At 38.1% G+C, this 21,401-nt stretch overlaps 2 protein-coding genes across 12 annotated transcripts in view; both read right to left on the bottom strand.

Moving 5' to 3' along the window:
• Erich1 (glutamate-rich 1) overlaps positions 1 to 21,401 on the bottom strand; it is a gene marked incomplete at its 5' end in the record, with an annotated part of 52,793,804 nt that overhangs the window by 37,200,917 nt on the left and 15,571,486 nt on the right.
• Neil3 (nei-like DNA glycosylase 3) overlaps positions 1,829 to 21,401 on the bottom strand; it is a 59,261-nt gene continuing 39,688 nt past the window's right edge. For 2 of the 12 annotated variants that reach the window (XM_087587852.1, XM_087587846.1), the window contains exons 5-10: positions 21,131 to 21,205; positions 19,468 to 19,634; positions 14,048 to 14,217; positions 12,223 to 12,643; positions 3,977 to 4,151; positions 1,829 to 2,269 (exon numbers count right to left, since the gene is read on the bottom strand). In XM_087587852.1, the coding sequence (XP_087443978.1) occupies positions 2,087 to 2,269; positions 3,977 to 4,151; positions 12,223 to 12,643; positions 14,048 to 14,217; positions 19,468 to 19,634; positions 21,131 to 21,205 (1,191 nt within the window). In that variant the 3' untranslated portion in view covers positions 1,829 to 2,086. 12 annotated transcript variants of the gene reach the window in all.

The following is a 21,401-nucleotide window of genomic DNA, read 5'->3' as shown; positions in this document are numbered from 1 at the left end:
ACCCTAGTAAAAATGGGGTACAGAGCTAAACAAAGAATTCTCAACTGAGGAATATTGAGTGGCCTAGAAGCATCTAAAGAAATCTTCATCTTTAGTCGTCAGGGAAATGCATATCAAAACAACCCTGAGAGTCCATTTCACACCAGTCAGAATGGCTAAGATCAAAAACTCTGGTGACAGCAGATGGGGCAAGAATGTGGAGAAAGGGGAACACTCCTCCATTGTTGGTCTGGTTGTAAGATGACACAACCACTCTGGAAATCAGTCTGGCAGTTCTCAGAAAATTGGACATAGTACTACCTGAGGACTCAGCCATACTACTCCTGGGCATACACCCAAAAGATGCTCCAACATATAACAAGGATACATGCTCCAGAGCATTCCTTAAAAGTCCATCTTCTGTATATTGTCATTGAGTATTGTGAATTTATTCAGGAATTCCATTATTTATGAGGAGGTAATTTAGGTAGAAGTTACTTTTAAAATGGAAAATCTTTCCTGATGGAGTTTTATTAATGTTCAAAATTAAGATAGGAAGAATGGTATATTTTGAACCATTTGAACAGCCTTGCTATAGTATAGAGTAGGTTTTGTCTATCCATTTTGGTGTTTCTCAGTAACATTCTTTTCATATACATTCTATACATTTCCTAGTGGATCTATGTTTGCTATACTAAACCGATTGTGGTTATATATTCATCGGCCTTCCTCACTTTCAGCAGCACATGGTAGAACCGGGATGTTATGGAAGTTTCTTGGCAGTGGCTTTTTTTTATCCTCGGCTGCACGTCGTTTGCTCTTCCCTCCATTATCAGCACATATTCTCTATTTAATGTCAAGTCAGCTGAGAATATCAGTTGTCCAGTTCAGTTCCTGGTTTGTCACATAGATTTGTTGCCTCATTGAGCTCTTGGCATAATGATCATTGATCTTAGGTTGTTCCTAACTCTGCCTTCTCAGTACAGAGTTAACACATAAAAGACTATGAATGGGATATGTGGTCGGCAATCATTTCATGTGCTATTAACTTCTATAGTTCTGCATGGACAATTTAATGGGAGAATAGAAAAGGGCTTGCTGTCCATTTAAAAAAATACATTGTCCCTTCCCTGAAAGGATTTTTAGTACAAACATATAAAAATACCTTATGATTGATAGGTTTCCCACCTGGTCTTCCAGAAACACAGTTATTTGGTCTAACTTTAGAGAAGAAAAAAAAAGGGAGTGCTAAACCAAAACTAGAAATGAAATGATAACCTAGGAATGAGGGTCTATAGTCGAACACATGAGGAAGGATCTCAATTTCATCACACACACACACACACACACACACACACACACACACACACAATTAAGGCTTTCAGATAACACTTCAGCTTATCATTAGATATTAGCAACATATTAAGATTTGGAAAATAACTGACTCATATAAGGTAGCAAAGGACATTAGAGTCAAGACCAGGAAAATGTCAAAACATGTCTCCTTATGCATGTGACTTCTATCCTAGGTATTATGTTGGTTTGGATCCCCACAATTTTCTATGAAAACACTGAAAGGCATTGAAGGTTTCAGTGTATCTCTAGCATCTAACAGGAACTTAACAGTTGTTGAAGAGAAGACTGTATTATCTTTTATAAAGGAGCTCTTATATCTTAAATTGAGTTTAAGAAAATGAGGAATAGATTTAATGAGCTATTGCACACAGTGGTGGTACCCTGAGAAAAGTATTCATAACAGAATGAGGAGCTTATAATGTTATGTAAACACAATCTCCTAAAAAAAAATAAATAAATTACTGCTCACCAAAGAACTTACAAAAGACCAAAATCGTATTGAATACTTTATTGATATCATTACTAAATATGCATTATTAAATATTCATTTTATGGAACTGTGCCTCTGGTGAAATAGTGTGTTCACTATTACAACAAAAAAAGTGAAGGTCACATATTTAAACAAAGAGTACATCTCAAATACTACTATATGTTCCACAGGTATTCTATGAGCTTTCTATTAAACAAAGGGGACTGACATTGTGAGGTTGATGAGTTTATATGGCAGTCATTCTTTAAAAAGAGAAAAATATTAGCATCCTGGAATAATTTCCATTTCTGGTCCACTTTCTGCCCACTGGAAAAAATTACACTGCTTTTCTTTCTCCAAAGGACATACAAAAAAATTCTTCCCATTATTAGGTCCAATCTTCAACACAGTTTTCATAATGGAGCGCTTGCCATGTCCGCAGAACGGGAAGGACAGGTCTGCCCACTAAGAGAGGAAGAAGAGAGGCTATAAAGCATTGTATTATAGCCAATGTATTACTGTATTGTATAGTTAATATGATAGTCACTGCTGTTTCTATTAATTTGACATTGTTCAACAGATGGAAACTATTAAAAAAAGTACAAAAGCATTTTATTTACATTTATTTATTTATTGTTTGAATCACACAATAAATTGACCAAGTTTCGAACTACTTTATCTAAAGGCATAGAAATTTCCTCCCTTCATCCAGAGTAACTAAAAACTATCAAATCTTGATATTAAGCTAGGGTCTCACCTATAAGTCTGTTTTAATTAAAATATTGCCAAATATTTGTTGTCACTGTAATACTAAATTCCATTTGTTCCCTAGGCAAAGGACAATCCCAGCCAAGACTTATTTGCACAAACTAACTTAGGAAAGAGCTGCTCTATTTTTAGAATTTGGTGTCATGAGAGGAATGACGAAGTCTGAGACACTATTAGCAATACGAAATTACAAAGACTATTTTTCTATCATATTTAAGCTGGTTCTTAAGAAAACCTGATGAAATACATACACATCAGGCATAGGAACTCAAGTTGTCTAATTTCACCTGGGACTGTCCTTAAAAAAAGTTTGTATGCTGAGCAGAGAAACATTCTCTTTCTCAGTAAGACAAAGTAGTAATTTGGGGGTTCAGCACTGAAACGAATCGATATTTTGTTTTTTCTATTAGATGTCATAAGGAGTGTTAAGTGGGGAAATGTGTGTCCTTAAACACTGGAATAACACTCAGCACAGTAAGCATGTTACTCTCGAGGAAAACAGATGGGTGGACTGACTGAAGGGACCTATCCTCCTGCCTCCTACACCAGATATAAAGGATCCCCCATGGCTGGGTAATCACAGGCTGACCTTCCCATCTATCTGACCCCACCAGGTTACACTCGTAGTAAAATTCACTAAGGTCATTGTAAGTTGAAGGCAGTTCAATTGAAGGCATTTCATTGTAAATTGAAGGCAGTTATCAGTCCATGTGCTGGTTTTTCTCCTGTATTCAATGCATAAGTCATGAAACTTAAAGAACTCTTACTTAGTATTTATTAGCCCTTAATTCCTTTCTTTTCCCTTCCTTTCTTTTCTTCCTTTTTCTTCTTTCCCTTCTCCTTCCCTCCTCCATTCCTCCCTCCCTCCTTTCCTTTATTCCTTCCTTCCTACAGGTCTCATCATGGAGCCTGCTCTGGAATTCATTATATTAGTCTAGTCTCAAACTCAAGAACCTCCTGCTTCAACTTGCCCAGTATTGGAATGCAGACATAGATCACCACATCTGGCCTCAACACTACCTATCTATCATCATGAACCAACAGCAGCATTGTCATACTTGTGATTACCAATTTGAAACTCTTTGCTGATCCAGTAGCTATTCTATCATTTTAATATTATTTGCTGCACCCCTTCACATCGTAAGTGATTTAACAACCATGCTTTACACCGAAGACTAATACAGCTGTTTAGAATGGAAAGGTAAAGCCAGGTACAGTGGTGTGGAACTGAAATCCCATAACTTGGGAGGATCTAGCCTCAAATAAATAAATAAGTAAGTAAATAAATGAATGTGCAAATACATAAATAAAATAAGTAAAACTACAAACACTGAGATCTGTCACATTACAATAAACAAAACTCTCACTGTGAACTACAGTAAGCATGGAAATTTTTACACATACTTCAAAAAATCCGCACTGTGCTCCTCTGGGCAGAGAACATGCATAAAACTGCCTTCCTTTGTTTTCTCCATCCTTCCTCACAACTCGGAGAACACAGGGCCGGCTGTGCGTCTTGCACTGAGGCCTGCTGGCATGTAGAGAACAAGGATCACTTCTTATATTGGTTTGGAGTTCACTGTAATAACAGGCGACACAATATTGGCGGCACAGCTGCACTAAGAAGGGTCATCATACCACTTTGCCCATTCACTTAGAATTACCTCTAAAGAAAGCAGTTTTAGGTTAATATAGTCTTTTTTCTTTTTTCAGTTTATTGTTTTTATTTATTCACTTGACTTGATCGCAGACCCCCCCCCTCTCATCCCCCAGAGATCCTTTCCCATTGCCTCCTTCGCTTCTTCTCTGAGAAAGGGGAGGTCTTCTCTTGAGTATCACCACACCCTGGCACATTAAATCACTGCAGGACTGGGCACATCATCTCCCACAGACAAGGCAGCTCAGGTAGGAGAATGAGATCCTCAGGCAAGCAACAGAGTCAGGCATGCCCTCTCCAGTTGTGAGATCTGCATGAAGACCAAGATGCACATTTGCTACCTATGTGCAGGGAGACCTGGTTATTATACTCTTAATGTTTTGACTCCTCAGGTAACTCTAATTGATTCCTGAACTCACTATGTGTCAAAGGCATAGACTTTAAATGTCTGAATAAAACCAGCGGAATTTGTAAGTGGTATATCGGGTTTCCTTTCAATTTGGTTATTCTGTTCTTCCCTTACCATATATTAAACATGCTACCTTTTATTTCCCCTAAAATACTGCCACATCTACCTGGACCCACTCTCACCTGGGTCACAATCATCTCTAATTATTTTCTCATCTGAAAGGACTGAGCCCATCTGGTGACCATCTACTCGAACTTTAAGACAATTTTGCATGTCTTCCTTTGATCAAAGTTACTATTTTAGTCACGTAACATTCTAATAAGAAAAAGGTTGCTGCTCAGAAGAGAAGAAATGTGCATCTCCTGGAGCTTAGCAGGCGAGTTTCATCCTAGAGGATTCAAAGGGCATCCCTGCCCACAGTGAACAGAGCCCAGGAGGGTATCTTGGCATGGAGCTGTGTATGTAGTGTTGTCTTTGGGAAGCTATAAGGGAGATTCATTATAATTTTTAATTTCTGCACATTGTATGCTTTAAGTAATTCATGTATACTGACCAACCAGTTCAGAATAAGTGTTCATGGCCATGAAAGAGGGGGATAGGAATTTACTTCAGTTGTACATATTGTAGCATATATAAAGTAGGTTTGATCCCCAGCGCCAAAACAAAATAATTGTATCAACAAAACAAGCCCAGAACCTCTCCTTAATGCCACTACTTTTTAATTCTTTTAATATTAAAAAGTCCAATTTTTCAATTTGGGGGAAATTTCTAAAAGTAACAACTATAATAATTTTCATAAATACCTCAAAGTCAGAAACATTTTCCTTTTCTTCTGGCTTCTGAGACTAAATTTTGCAACATTTGTTTCAATAATGATGCTTTGTTATATATCTGGTTGAAAATTTCAGAGGCCATGATCATTCACTTCTGATAAAACTGATTTATACTTTATAAAAGATATGATTAAATACATTACTTTAAAAATAAAATAATATTATAGACCTTAAGCGCACTTTTGCAATCTGCTATTTGTAATGTAAGAGTGGCTAGTAGCATTGCTGTAGACAGTAGTTTCACGAAATATTTCACCTGTGACTATTTTTGCATTTGTTTTCCACACCCTCTGTGAGGAATTCTTCTAGGCTCCATCCAACAGTTACCTAGCAACAGCCAAGTATGATACTGCCTTCCTGTTTGGCCTCTCTCTGTCTCTCTCTCTCTTTCCGGTGTCAGCCAATTCGCCCCTGGTTACCATGTGACAACTTGGCAATCCAGCTTGTGGCACATGCATTCTATTTTGTCTATCCTTGGGACATTGCAAGTGTGAGGAAATAACACCTTTGTCTTCACCCACCAGTACCATCTTTGCCAGTACCTCCTGGTTCCCAGTACCTGGGATGCCTCCTGGACTTAAAGGCTCCCAAATTCACACACTATCAACAATCAAACTTGGTTCCAACACCCACTAGATAATAACTACATGGCTGCTTAAGGGTACTTTTAGTCCCACTATTTTAAGAAACTCTTGCCAATGATCCAGAAAATGGAAGGTTTCCTATGTTCAGGTTTTTCCTACTTTTGCTCCAAACCTTCTCTTTATTCCTCCTGTTCCTCAACTCAGTTTTTATCCTTGATCCAGCTAACATTTGGCCCTCCAACTACTGGTTCTCTCTCTCCACTCCTGCAGCTCTAAAAGCACTCTCCAGACTTTCTTACGGACTTAGCTCACTCTGCCTACTCTTAATCTTCTACTTCCTGAGAAATTTTTTTATTGGATATATTTCTTTATTTACATTTCAAATATTATTCCCTTTCCCAGTTTCCTGTCCATAAGCCCCCCTTCCCCTCCCCCATAAGTGCGTTCCCCCCTCTACCCCCCTTTACCACCCCCCAACATTCCCCTGCACTGGGGGGGGGTCCAACCTTGGCAGGATCAAGGACTTCCCCTTCCACTGGTACCCAACAAGGCTATTCTCTGCTACATATGCAGTTGGAGCCCTGGGCATTTTAAAAATCATATAAAATTATTTTGGTGGCTTCATCCTGAGCCCTTATTTTTGTAGTTAAGGATATATACATATATATATATATATATATATATATATATATATATATATATATATATCACTTCTACTGGGCCTGTGCCTTCCTACTTGTAGATGGTCTCACTCTCACAGACCCTGGACAGCAAGGAAACAGACAACTCTCCTAAAAGTTAACCAACATCTCCATCCTTATTTTTTTAGGTTCTCCAAAGACAAAACAATTGCCCCAAAGTCAGCAGGAAGTAGGTAAAGATCACAATGATCCTATTCCTGCCCCACCATCACCTCTTTCTAGTTTCTCCTTTTTTAATTAAATCAAATGGAGGAATGTTAGCATTTCTTCTAGGCTCCTCCGAACAGTTACCTAGCAATAGCTAGGTATGAGACTGACTTGGTATAAAAGGACTGTTTAGCCTCTCTCTCTCTTTCAGGCCTTTCTCTCTTTCTCTTTCCCTCTCTGTCCTCTCCCCACCTCCATGTGTCCCTAGCCAGCCTATTTTCTTCTTTCTCTCTCCTCTCTCCTCTGTCCTTCTCTGTCCCCTTTCTTTCTCTGCCTTCACTCCTTCTCACTCCCTGTTCCCATGTCACAAATAAACTTTATTGTATACTAGATCCATTGTATGGCTGGTACCTCAGGGGATGGGGAGAGGAATGCCTCTGATGGGCCCACTGAGGCACCCCTTCCCACTGCATCAAGCCACCACATTACAAAACTTATCACTGTTCCTTGCACCAATGACCTTCAGAGGTGATTCAAAACTACAACTTGAACAGTATTAAGTAAAATTTACAGAAGAAAACAAAGCTAAGTATATTAGAAGAAATAAACAGAAAGGTGCTTATTAAAATGCACACACATAAATACAGTTTTATATATACTTTTGACTGTCCTGGTGGTTCAGGCCTGTAATCCCAACTTCTCTGGAGAATGAGACAAGAGGTTTGTTAGTTCAAGGGCAGCCTGGCCAGCCTTAACTACATAAGTCAGGGCTAGGGATGAAGCCGCCAAAACAATTTTATATGATTTTTAAAATGCCATCTTTGCTAGTGTTTAGTTCAACATTTCCTAATTTATGTGACTTAAATTATAACTGAAAACTTGAGAGATCTGAGGAGATATTTACGATCTTTACTACTCATGCTTTCTGAGGTACAAAGGTAGGGGACAGTGCCTTCCTTCTTCATTTGTCTTCCATTCTGTGCCTTTCCTGGTGTAAAGCAGAAGACAAAGATGCCTTTACATTGTCCTATTCTTGGTACCCAGAATGTGTTCTACTAACTAGAAACATTAGTACCGCCCAGAGGCTCCTCAGACATGCATCTACCCATCCCTCGTCCAAATCCCTTTGGACTCCTCAGCTGCCTGCTAACAAGACTCCCAGGTGATGCGCATGCGCATTAAGGTGTGAAGTGCTGAATTAATGGAAGCAAGCTCCTAGTGGCTCATCTCATCAGCTCTAAATATGCACAAGCTAACCTCAATTTTATGGTTGAAAACGTTATCTAGGTTAATTAAATATTCTGCTTAATAGAGGCTATCTTAGCGCCTCTTTGTTTCAATCATTATTTAAAAACAGTAAAATGTAGCAGAGCATTTTCGTAGGTAAATTTAGCAGGAGAAAAGATGAACTTATTTTGGTGATTAGGTTCATCATTTGAATATTGATTCATAAACAGCATAGTAATACAGTAAACCAGGATTTGGCAAAACTGTTTCAGACAACACATATTTTAAGTTGTGTGTCTCTGTGGCAACTACCCAATTTGGTTGTTTTTTAATACAAAAATAACTAAACGAATGGAAATGAAACATTACACAACAGGTGTCAGGCTGGATCTGGTCTTGCTGGCTGTAGTGTGCTGGAGTAGACATTATTAGAATCAAGGACAATGTTTTGAGGCATAACACGTTCTCAATTAATGATAAAAAGATGAAATAGTTGTCTGGTATGTGCAAAACACATAGGTTCCACTCTTAGTATCTTATAAAGCAGTAGATTAACAATAAAGAAATCAGTAGGTAAGACTATCCTTGTGATGGAAAACTAATTATCCATAATTAGTTAATTTATAATTGATTTATAAATTAACTAATTTATAAGTTCTTGATTGTATTCATTCAATACAGATTAAATGATTTAATAAAACTGAAATACTGCTTGGGAATAATTTTTTAATTAATCAGTCCAACTGACTGTAGATCTGACAATCCAATATTATTTCAAAGATTAAAGTAAACAAAAATTAAATAAGTGAAGCACTGAGAACTGTAGGCTTATATTTTTCAAAACCTACATTATAAGGGTTCTTAAACACTCCAACCTCGCTTATAGCCCACTGACTAAAGGTAGGGAGGAAGATGGCTAATAGGACAAGGGAGACGTGGACCTATGTAGAAATAGTTCTTTGGGGTGATTCTAATCTTTATTTTCAGCAGTCCAGTCCACTAGCAAACCACCAAATATGATCAGCTATAGTGGCTGGATTCAGAAGAAACCTCAAGGCTCTCCTGATCAGCACAAGTCTGCTGAAGCAGAAAGAAGCAGTCAGAATACCACCAGAAGTTCTTTGGTATGTTTCTCTCTATGAAGTCAGGACAATCAAAGACCAAAGAAAGCAAGATGACCAACTGCAAGAACATCCTCAATGAAGGCCAGTGTCAGAAAAGCCCAATGAAGACCAGCAATGTTAACCAATGCCAGAATGTCGTCCACTGTTGGCTGGGTTATAGTTATACTCTTTCCAAATGTCAGATGTTCTCTCAAGCATTGACTCCAGCAAAACATCACATGCCCTTTCACCGGGCAGCTTCTAGAAAAGCAAAACATCCTCTCATAAAACAGTTTCCAGCAAAACATCACACAACACAACTGCGTCTCTAAGGAAACCAGAAATTTCAACTTCAGAGAACTAACTCCCAGAGGTGAAGCAGAACAAGAGGAAGGCATTACATGCAGACTTGCCAGACAACTGATGGAGCTGACATGGGAAATGGGAGGATTACGAAGATGTCCTCCTATTCTTCCATGCAATCCTTTGTGTGGCATTCCAGCTAGGACACATGCTTTCTTTGGAAATGGATCATCACGTTTTTTTCTGTGTTTACAGTAATTGGATCAAAGATTTTAAACTGGTTTTAGAAGCTATTAGCAAAAGCTTAAAAATTAGTTCAATTATCTAATTGATCATCTGTTAATTGGATAACATCCAAGTATATTTAGAGACCAATCCAAAAATAAGCCTTATCAGCATGGCATTGTAACAGAATGACAAAGAGATCACTAATTAAGGGAACAAAAGTCAAATTAATTGTCCTATGGTTATCAAAGAAAATGAACTGGCTATAAATTCCAAGTGGACCACCTGTTTTAACAGTGATTTGTGGTGAGTCTCTGCTAGGCATCGTGTCCACAAGATCAACACTCTAGTTGCCAGAGAAGGAGAAAAATGAAATAAATGACAGTAATTTGCAATTTATTCCTTGTAAAGTAGCTGGGTGCAGAAGGGCTGCTGGGTGAATTCATTTCATCACTTGACATTTATTCTGCTAGTTGATCTTGATTGATTGTGGAGTTTCATCCTGGTACTCTTCTATTCAACACACACATACACACACACACACACACACACACACACACACACACACACACACGATGGCTGTACTATGCTGCACATTGTGAATAATCCTAGGACTCTACTGCTAATGGCTGATGGAGAAATCATTTAAATTTAAGGTTATATAATGTTTCTTTACTTCTTAATTCATCAGTTACATTGTCTGCTTTTTTGCCTGTTGTACTTTTGTTTTGCTTAGCATAAAAGAAGTAAAAATATGTGTGGATATTGCATCTGGGTACAATAAATAGTGCAATATTTTAAAGCAATCACTTCCACTTTCTTCCAGTTACGCCACTGAAGAAACAAACTAATTAAAAGTGATTTTTCTTCTATAGGACAGCCTCCCAACTCAGACTGTAGCTCTTTCTAATTTTTATCGTGAGCCATTAATGAGTGAAAAGATAAATTTACCTAGTCATTTAAAAGTTCAAGCCCCTATAACTTAATTCAAATTTATCACAAGCAGCAGTTCTATCAGTGATGTTAAATGATTATGAACAAAATATTTTGAAAAAAATCAGCTAGGGGTCAATTATCAGGATTAATTTATGATAGAAGATTTAGAGATAGGATAAAACGTTAAGATAGAAAGGCGCATACTGGGTAAAAACTAAGAAGTGTTATGAAGCAAGCTTTAAGGATTCGCAGTGTTTAGATTAGAAATTTATACCAGGTGGTCCTTTACTACATGGTTCAGAGGAGGAATCTCTCCATCACCAAGGTCCAGATAAGGAACATCTATTAATCCAAATTCCCCTGAGATTACTTCAGGTTCCATGGCAACTGTCTCCCTTTGGTAATAAAAGCCATTATTTGCTTTGTTTACTCTTCATTTAAAATGCTATAAAGGGTCAGTGAAATGGCTCAGAGGATGAAGGTGCTTGTTGCTAAGTTTGATGACAAACTACAACAAGCACACCTCCTACCCTCCACATTCCCAACATGCACACACCACCAGTAACCACAAAACATTCCCATGTCCAAAAACACAGCTGTTTGTTTTTATTTTTTTTGTTGTTGTTCTTTAACAGAAACGTAACAAAGGGTCTTTTGTTTTTCTTTTGTAAAATAGAAGACACACACTAAACTTTTATCCCCCTCAGAACTTTGGTTTCTCAGAAAGAAAGGCACACACCTCAGTAGACACCACCCAGAAGTGAAAAGCAGCAGGTATACAGTAGAAGGAAACCAGAGCTCAAATTCTGGTCTTGACTCAAGCTAGTGGCATGTAAGCCACAATGATTGACAAGCTAGAAATGCCAAGTAGGCACATGGCATGCAGGAGACCCTACAGTGTTCGGTTGGTAGACTGAGGTTAGAAAGGCTGGGGGAAGGGACCGCATTTTCAACTGATGACAGGTTCATTGGGGTATGACTACCTTGGAAATCAAGGATCATCGGTATGTAAGGTATCAACAGTTAACTGGTGTGACGGTGGGTGTCTTAATCAGTTTCTATGTATTTTCAGCTATTTCCCAAATATGTCATATGGAACACCTGGCTACATTCAGGAAAAGAATAGGAACCTGGTTGGAAATGGAGAATCTGCTCCATTTCTTTTCTGTTCTAAAATCAATTAGCTAGAGAAAGAAAAGCTAGCAAATTGTTATGGTAATTTTTCAGTGCTGTTGTTATTAAAAGCAATTTAACTTCCTTGGCAATGGTTTGTTTGCTTAGAACCTGATGAAATATAACTGTCTTACAGATAGTAAAAATACTAAAAGGAATGATGAATGCCTCGAATACTAGGAGACAGAGGCAGGCAGACCTCTGTGTGTTCGAGGCCAGCATGGTCAGCAGGGTGAGAGCCAGGGTAGCCAGGGGTATATAGAGTGACTCTGTATCAAAAAACAAAAACAAACAAACAAATAAAAAAGAAACAAAACAAACAAAAAACAATGCAAAGTTAGAAACATCTTACCTGTTAGAAAGTCCAGAGTTGTAACTTTTAAGTTCTGTTGCCAAAGAGTGAGCTGTTTTCAATTTTTTATGTGCTGAAGTAAATAATTTAGACTGGGCACCAACTGTGGACGACATGTTTACCTTGTTGGATGGTTGAGTTATATAGTTTACTCCTTCTTTGGAGATGTGCTGTGGATCACTGAAACATATGTCTGTAGGAAGAAAAATTTGAGATTCCCCATCTATTGTCTGGCTTGGGCTGCTTTTTCTGGCCAAAGCACTAGATTTGTTGCTCAAATCAGTCAAAACAAGGGTTGTATTTCCAAACACAGTTTTCCTGTTGATCTTTATTTCAGTGTGTGTGTTCTCAAAGTTATTAAAAGGGTACTTCACTAAGTTGCTAAAGGCAATGGAATTCTCTTCATTTTTGAGCACTGAATCTGGAAAAGAAAAAAGTAATTTTACATATTCCTAAAAATATAGTATACTGACTATTTGAAATAGATTTGATTTAAAAATTTAGTTCATTACAGTATGCAAATGTACAAGCACATTGTGAAGCTCACTGAGACACATTATAGTGAGCTATTTTCAGCTTAGAAAATAAAATATCAACAACCTATAGAAACCAGAAGACCATGTTAACAAAGATTTATATTTGCTTTTTTATGTTTAGAAATCTAAAGATTATTCAGCTTTCAGTTCTGTTAAGATTAGGTGAAGCTTTACAGAGCAGTAATTAAAAAGGATATCCCATAAAGTCTCAGCTAGAGACTAATGTATGGACAGGAATCTTTCTACTGACAGGACCAAATGAAAGGTTTATTTAAGAATTCTATACACTTGATTTTCATGAGAATAAAGGCTTCAAAAAGTATCCTAGAGTTTTGGGATCAGCATATGGTCTATATTATAAGTAAGACATGCATGCATATTCGTAAATAAAAACAGTAGTTGATGAGACGTATAAAGGCATTTCAAGACTGTTTTTCTAGCAGTTTCTCTCTTGGGTGATACTGAAGGAGGTGCAATCCCTCCTGCGACTTAGCAAAGCTGCTGAAGGGGTGATGCCTGCCTCGCAGGCGCAGGGAACACAACACAATACAGACGCTAACACAATGCAGGGGTCCTTAAGTCAAGAATGAACCTTCTCCTCTCTAATTGGGGAAAGAAATAACGCTTCGGGCACACAATGGGAGCCGCATCAGTGAGATGGCTCTTAATCACAGGTTTCCTCTGAGGTTTTACATTCTCTGAACGCATGAGATTGTGAGCTATAAAGAGTTATTTTGAAGGATTTCAATGAAATCAGTACAATTGTCTGGGTAAAGATTTTAATAACAAGGGGTAGGAAGGAGAAAGAAGAGGAAAAAATTCAGCATTTTTCAATTCCACCTGCAAAGATATTCTTACAGAATTCCTCCCTTTCAATTTATGAAACACTTGGACTGAATAACAAACTGGAAAGTTGCTGAAATCTGCATAAAACAAAGCTTTATTGAATAATTCATTAGAAACAGTGGAGAACAGATGTGATCATCTCTGTTTGAGATACAAAGGCACACACTGTTTTAGGACAAGCATGTTTTCCCTTCCCTCTTTCTTTCTTTCTTTCTTTCTTTCTTTCTTTCTTTCTTTCTTTCTTTCTTTCTTCCTTCCTTTCTTTCATACTTCCCACAGGCCATCAGGCTAGTTTACATGAAAAGGCTGGCAATTTCTCTAAACCAGAGAATGATAGCATTTTAGTTGGTTATGGAATATCAAGGTGGAGCAAAATCTATTCCTGACTGTACAGTAAGTCCCCTTACAAATTTTATGAACTCAAAATAAAATGTCACTCTTACCCACAGGCCTTGTCGTCAGGCAAGCATCGCAGGCCGTAGCCGAGGGTTTGTTTATGAGGGTGCAAACCATGCAGGACCACTGCTCTTCAGACTTCCGAGCTACTGAGTCGGTAAAGCAATCCTGTCCTTTAGGAGTCCAGCTGATTTCAGCATTTCTTGTTGGCAGTTTGCTGTAAAATCATCTTCTAAATCAATCACTTGTACTCTTAATACTCTTTTCTTATAAGTTCTGGACATTTTAGGAACATTGATATCCCAATTTCACTTACTATCAGATACAAGTCATTATGGACACATGTGATAGCTAAACTCTACGTATTACAGATTGCTGCCAAATTCCGAAATGAACTTTTTACTGTGTTTTTAAAATAAAAGCACTGTGCTTAAACACACACACACACACACACACACACAAACCAGGAGCATTAGCTATAACCAGCAGGAAGTATTTTGTAAATAATTTAAAGAGTATTTTCCAGAGCAGAGCTGATATATTACTTATTCCATTTATTCAGAAAAAGAGAAGATTATGCTAAATCTAAAATGAAGATTGGACACATTGAAAGAGAGAAAGGAGGAGTATATAGGGGTTGGAAGGAAGAAAGGGAAGGGAGAATGGGGTAATTATACTATAATCACAAAATAAAGAACAATGGGGAAAAAGGAAAAAATGAGAAAAGCTTTACCTGCCGTCATGTTCCAAGAAAAGAAAAATCTAGAAAATCTAGATTTTCTAGATTTTTCAACTATATTTGCTAAGCAAAATACTGACTTTTTATTCCATAATGATAAAAAGATATCTGTGTGTTAGTTCTCACAAACCCTCTTTATATCTACTAAGTCTCATTATTTGATATGTAGGTATTAGGTCAAGAAACAATAAAACTAAATCTGATTTTTAGGGATGAGTGTAAATCATGATTCTCCGACTGGCCATTACTGATTGACGAGAAAATGTTCTCTAACACTCTAATACTTTCCTATCTCGGGTTACATGCAGTAAGGCAGTGCCACAGCGGTACCACAGACTCCAAAGTGTTAACACGGAAAGCACTCTTGCAGGAAGCCTGACTCTCAAAGATAGGCTTGCCTTCTGTAAGACCTTGCTCCTTATATGCAGACACAGTGGCCCTTACATCCAGGTTTGTTTGGTAAAATTATGAATTGCACAAGGATATCTGAAAGTAAGATACATCTCATTATGATTCTCTGATCTTTACCTTGACTTATAACACAGTATCTCATATCTGTATGGAACTTTAAACCTACAGAATTTGCTCCCCTGACCTAACGCCTGGCCACAACTTGCTCTGAAAGGCAGTGAGCTGCGTTTATTCAGTTGGACACAATTTAAATGACCTTCAGATTCTCTGTGTGCATGGAAGTCTTTTTACTGTCATCTTCTACTATCCTGAACATAAGAGGATTACATTTTTTCATCTGTAGGCTTCTGGGTCTCTTTTGTTGTTGTTGTTCCATTTCTTAATCATAGCAGTAATTAATTCACCCCAGTCTCTGCAAGAATTCCCACTTAACCTGCTGCAGTAGACTAAAGAATGGTCTCTGAAAGACAACAGGTCATGGTATGAGAGAACTGAAAGTATTGCTTTAGAAAATCTTTGCAGGTGAGATTGAGGATACTGACCCAGGGAAAATGTCTTCATAAGGGGGAAAAAGGCAGACACAGAAAAGGAGGAGGTGCTGTTAAAACAGGCCGAAACTGCAGTGACTTAACCACATGTCAAAGCATGCTGGCAGCCACCAGAGGCTCAATGAAGCAAGGGATGGCTCATCCCTTAGGACCTTCAGAAGGAAGACAGACATATCAGCACTTTATGTTGAAGATATCACTCAAGCTTCTGGCACCCCAACTTGAATAAATAAAATTCCTCCAGCTTTATCCTAAAGGGTGGCAGAAGCTGTATTGCCATAAAACTCTTATGACAATGTTACAAACAAAATCTATGGTCCCCTAGTCTGTAACTCTGCCACTTGGTTTAAGCAAAGGGTAACAGCATTTTCTTGGCTAAATAGGACAAAGCTCTCTAAGAAGTCTATATCCATTCCATCAACAAATCTCAAGCTTACGGCTCTACAGCATTTCCTGCTTCAAACTTTAGGTGAAGAAGGTAAGACATGGAAGCAGTAAGACCTGGAGGCACAACAACAGTGCTGCTTATTGGGTTAGCTTCACGGCTTCCAGTTCTTAAGGCTCTGGTTCCCATAGTCTTTCTATTAAGTCTACAAACTACCTCTATATTTATTTGAATATATGATCCCTTTAGCCTGTATTTTATAGATGGCAACTGAGATCAATGGCTCTTGATAGAAAGAAGGAAGCTTACTGTATCAATACTAAGTTTTCTTTAAGACTCAGTACTTACTCAGTGTTACTTTAAGTCTTCTAAATACCCTCAAGTCCAGCACTTCAGATATCTGTGCATGTGATGCCCATACTAAGAACTGCCTTCTAAACAGCGTTAAATTCTCATTAACCTGCAGTCAGTTACAAGCACTTTCTATTCTAGATGTTTCAAAGCAGTCTCCACATAAATTAGATGTTTTCTCCCTGGGATGAATCCCCACTTCATCGACACTAAGCTGAGAAAGATGATCTTGTCCTTCCTGGATAGCTCAGTTTCCATCTCTGTAGCTCCCTTGTCATTCAATATAGCACTTTACAACACTTCCACCACCCTGCTTAATGGTGTGTGTACCTACTTTCCAGCCTGGCAAATAATAAGAAAGTAAGTAATAGGGGTTGGGGATTTAGCTCAGTGGTAGAGCGCTTGCCTAGCAAGCACAAGGCCCTGGGTTCGGTCCCCAGCTCCAAAAAAGAAAAAAGAAAAAAAAAAAGAAAGAAAGTAATACATCCAAAAATTAAAAAAAAAAAACCTGTAAGACTATAAAAGAGTCAGCTTCACCTAATACAGTAGTATTCTCATGTGTAGGCTATGCTCACTATTTATTAAGAGCCAACAATAAATTTATAGGCACTTAAAATGGGATGTGATCACCAAATATTTAAAAAATTTAGAAGGACTCATGACAGTTAGGGGAGTTGGGAGACTTTCATGGATAGAGAATCATTTGGATCAGTGTTTGGGGACTTCTGAGGCTTTTACACTCTCTCTCTCTCTCTCTCTCTCTCTCTCTCTCTCTCTCTCGCTCTGTCTCTCTCTCTCTCTGTCTCTCTCTCACCCCCTCCCTTCCTCCCTCCACTCCCCTCTCCTCTCAACTGTGCTCTCTTTGTAGGGGTTTTCCAGAGCCTAAGGATTGAAAACTGGCCTGGAGCCTTGCTAGGTAAGTGTGCTACCACTAAGCTCCAAGCCCAATCCTTGAAATAACTGTAAATTAAAACAAAAACAAAATTTAGTAATGTAAAAAGTGTTTAGATATTTAGCAGAAGTAGAGAATATATTTATTCACAGAAATATTAAAAATAGGGCAAGCAGTATTGGTTTTAAAGCCTTGAAAATCATATCTGCATTTTTCTTGCATTTCGTAAATGGTTCTCCAACATGTTAAACTGGAAGCCAGCATACAAAACAGGGTTCGGTGGGTTAGAGGGGAGGGATCACAAGCCCCACGACACTTCCAGTATCTCAGGGCTCACAAGTAAATCTAATCTCCTTCAGGAACCCCATGAGTCTTTAAAACCTCATTTCTAAACCCCTTGAAATTGACAAATATTTTGTTTCTAGGATTAAATATCATTTACTTGACTGCCTGGAAGAAAATGGAAAACTTTAAATCTTAAATGCTGCAAAAAAAAAAATAGATACTAGAAAACACAGAGCATTAATCATTTATCCATGAGGCAAAATCACAGAAGGATTTCAATGTGCTTGGTACTGTGTTAAGTGCATAGAGTTGAATAAATGTATGACTGTAGTAAGAAAAAATAGTCCTGTTATGAAAAATAAAACCAGAAACCCATAAAGCAAAAATAGTTTATTGTCTAATATGCCCTATTATGTGATAATAAAATAGGCTAACAGGAGGGGGGTGTAAAATAGCTTAGAGTTGGGAGCCAGAATAAGAGTTAAACAAAAGTAGAACACAGGACGAAAAAGCAAGTGATATGGATATGTTTAGGAAAATGCAAGCGGTACGTCTAGGTTTCTCCACAGATACAGTGGTCTACCCTCCTCCTCTGGTCTTGTGTAGACTCAGCAAGGTCTACTTCCTTCCTTTTCCCAATCACATCATTTTGTTTCCTCCCACTCAAAAACAATAGGTCACAGAAGCTCTTGTCTCTGCTCACTTTGTCAAACATTCTCAGTGCACTGAGCATTTCAGACTTCACCTAAAACTACACATGCTGATAACTCTCAGCCATTACCATCTTGACAAGTAGCAAATGAAATGTCCTTCCTTTTTTTTTTTAATCTTTACTAACTTAAGTATTTCTTATTTACATTTTGATTGTTATTCCTCTTCCCGGTTTCCCGGCCAACATCCCTCTAACCTCTCCCTCTACCCTTCTATATGGGCTTCCCCTCCCCATCCTCCCCTCATTACCACCCTCCCACAACAATCATGTTCACTGGGGTTCAGTCTTGGCAGGACCAAGGGCTTCCCCTTCCACTGGTGTTCTTACTAGGCTATTCAGTGCTACCTATGAGGTTGGAGCCCAGGGTCAGTCCATGTACAGTCTTTAGGTAGTGGCTTAGTCCCTGGAAGCTCTGGTTGGTTGGCATTGTTGTTCATATGGGGTTTCCAGCCCCTTCAAGCTCTTCCAGTCCTTTCTCTGATTCCTTCAACAGGGGTCCCGATCTCAGTTCAGTGGTTTGCTGCTGGCATTCGCCTATGTATTTGCTGTATTCTGGCTGTGTCTCTCAGGAGAGATCTACATCCGGTTCCTGTCACCCTGCACCTCTTTGCTTCATCCATCTTATCTAGTTTGGTGGCTGTATATGTATGGGCCACATATGGGGCAGGCTCTGAATGGGTGTTCCTTCTGCCTCTGTTCTAAACTTTGCCTCCCTATTCTCTGCCAAGGGTATTCTTGTTCCCCTTTTAAAGAAGGAGTGAAGCACTCGCATTTTGGTCATCCTTCTTGAGTTTCACGTGTTCTGTGCATCTAGGGTAAAACAGTCTACTACCACATCAGTCAGGAATCGTCCTCATTCTACCCCGACTACCCCAAAGTCAGTATTTCTAATATTTGGTTTTCAGTTTTTTATACTATTCTACAAACCGGATCTGTGAGAATTCCTACTAACTTTAAAAACTAATGATTCTGCTTCTAGTTCTGATGCTTAACTCTGGATCTGACTCATGCACTCATTCACACGCACTGGTTTTTATCGGTAATTTCAATTTCAGTGTGCTATGTACCAATAGCGTGGCAGTCCTTCAGACACATGCTCTGGTTATTAGCTGCTAAGAGAGTGTGTCTCAATCAGACATCTTACCATATTTGAACATGTTGAGGGTTTTCTTTCTGACAGTGAGGACAGAAATACGTCATCCTGCTGTTCTCCCCTAAGCGACACACTCTAATTTTGCAGTGGCACTGTGCACAGTTAGGACGCTTATAAACCTTATAGTGTTTAGAAATGGCAGATCCTGCTTTACGGCACTAAAAAAGAAAATAGACAAAATTATGATGTTATGCTCAAGACTGTTGTTATTTAAGTCATCTCTGAAAATGTCAAAAATTTATACATAGTTCCATATAAAAATTCCAAATAATATAGTAAAAGGTATTGACAAAAATCCAGTAATGTCTATCAAATAAGGTTGGTATGAAATAATTGAGTCATTGTGTTTTAACTTATTAGTATTCCAAACTGTTCCCTGCTGTATCCTCTTATCTAAATGATATATAAAAGTTCTATATTTTAAAATGTCTTTTATGCTTTTAAGGCTTTCTTAATTAAACATAATTACATGGTTGTAAGAAAAGGGCTAGATTAGCTTCAAATCTGATTGCTTTTAGAACAAGGAAGCTGCTCACTCAGTTTCAACGGCCAAAAACCTTATTTTTAGGGGATAAAATTTAACGAGAGCATTTTCTTTGTTGGCCTGATAAAGGGCTTTTTTCCCCCTAACTCTAGAGATTTGCTAAAAGGAAAATAAAAACTCAGATACATCCGAACAAAGAAATGTTCTATTTGGTATAAGCTTCATTTTAAAAGACCTTTTAATTTTTCTGCTATAGTTTTGTTCTATACACATGTTTTTAAAGCACCTACAAAGAGACTATTTTTGGTTTCTACCAGCAGTGTGAAAATTTAAAAGCTCCAAAATATGACTATATATGGGCTGAAATTACACCAATAATACATATTAATGTAAGCAATGTATGAAATGCCCAATTTGATGTAGGCAGAATACACTGTTTTCTACAGTCATTTTTCTCTGGAAGAACAAATGGGCATCGGTCATTATAAAATGGCCATTATTACTGAAGGCAGAGGATCATTAGAACTTTAGGTCGATTAATGAAATACTTTCATTTCTGAGCATAGTAAAACATATAGAGATATATGAATATAGAAAACAGATTGTGGTGGGAAGACAAGATTACCTATCATCCATTGTTTAAAAGAGAAAGCCCTTTTATCAGGTCTATAGGATCATTGTACTGTTTGCTAACTAATATGTTAATGAAAGCATATGTCATCCTCAGCACAGTTTTTCTTGTACATATAAAAGCATAACTTCATATTACAGATTTTAAAGAAACCTAAATATTATGTAAATAACCTAAAGTTCACATAACCAATGGGAAAATGTAAATGAACCTATTGACTTATCCTTAAGTATAAGTCTGTTTAAATTCTTTGTTTCATATGCCCAAATACAACAAGAATCAACGCAAAATAGCAACATAACTGCTGTTCAACTTTGTACAACTAGAACAAAATACATTCAGAGTGAGGTAAGTTGAGACTGACTTTTGACCCCAAATTTTAACCATTGATTGTGCCTGTCCTTCAGATGACAGTCTTGCTCCGTGAATCTGCGTTCTGACCACCAGAGGGCTACGCCCGGCTTCAGCACCCCCGCAAAGGGCAAAGGCACCAGAGGAAACCACTGGTACTGCACAGTGTTGTAAATATTTGCTCTTACCCTGTAGAAGAGAATGCTGAAATCCCGGGTCATCTTCACAAGGTGATGGGCCTGTTTGTCTGATAGTTGACACACCTTAGTGGGAAAACGTAGTTTCGTAATTTATTTGTAACTATAACCTCATATACTAGTTCTCTTAAAGAGAATTAACAATCAGTTTAAAGTTCCTGCACATTCTCTTTCTTTACCACTCTCTAGCTCTGATGTTGGGGATCAAAACTAGGGCCTCATACAATGCTACGCAAGCCATCACCCATGTCCTTGGGTCAGT

Source organism: Rattus norvegicus, chromosome 16 (genome assembly GCF_021556685.1).
Source record: "Rattus norvegicus strain SHRSP/BbbUtx chromosome 16, alternate assembly SHRSP_T2T, whole genome shotgun sequence".
Classification (NCBI taxonomy): Eukaryota; Metazoa; Chordata; class Mammalia; order Rodentia; family Muridae; genus Rattus; species Rattus norvegicus.
The sequence above is the reverse complement of the archived record's forward strand: the minus strand, read 5'-3'. Positions and strand labels throughout refer to the sequence as shown.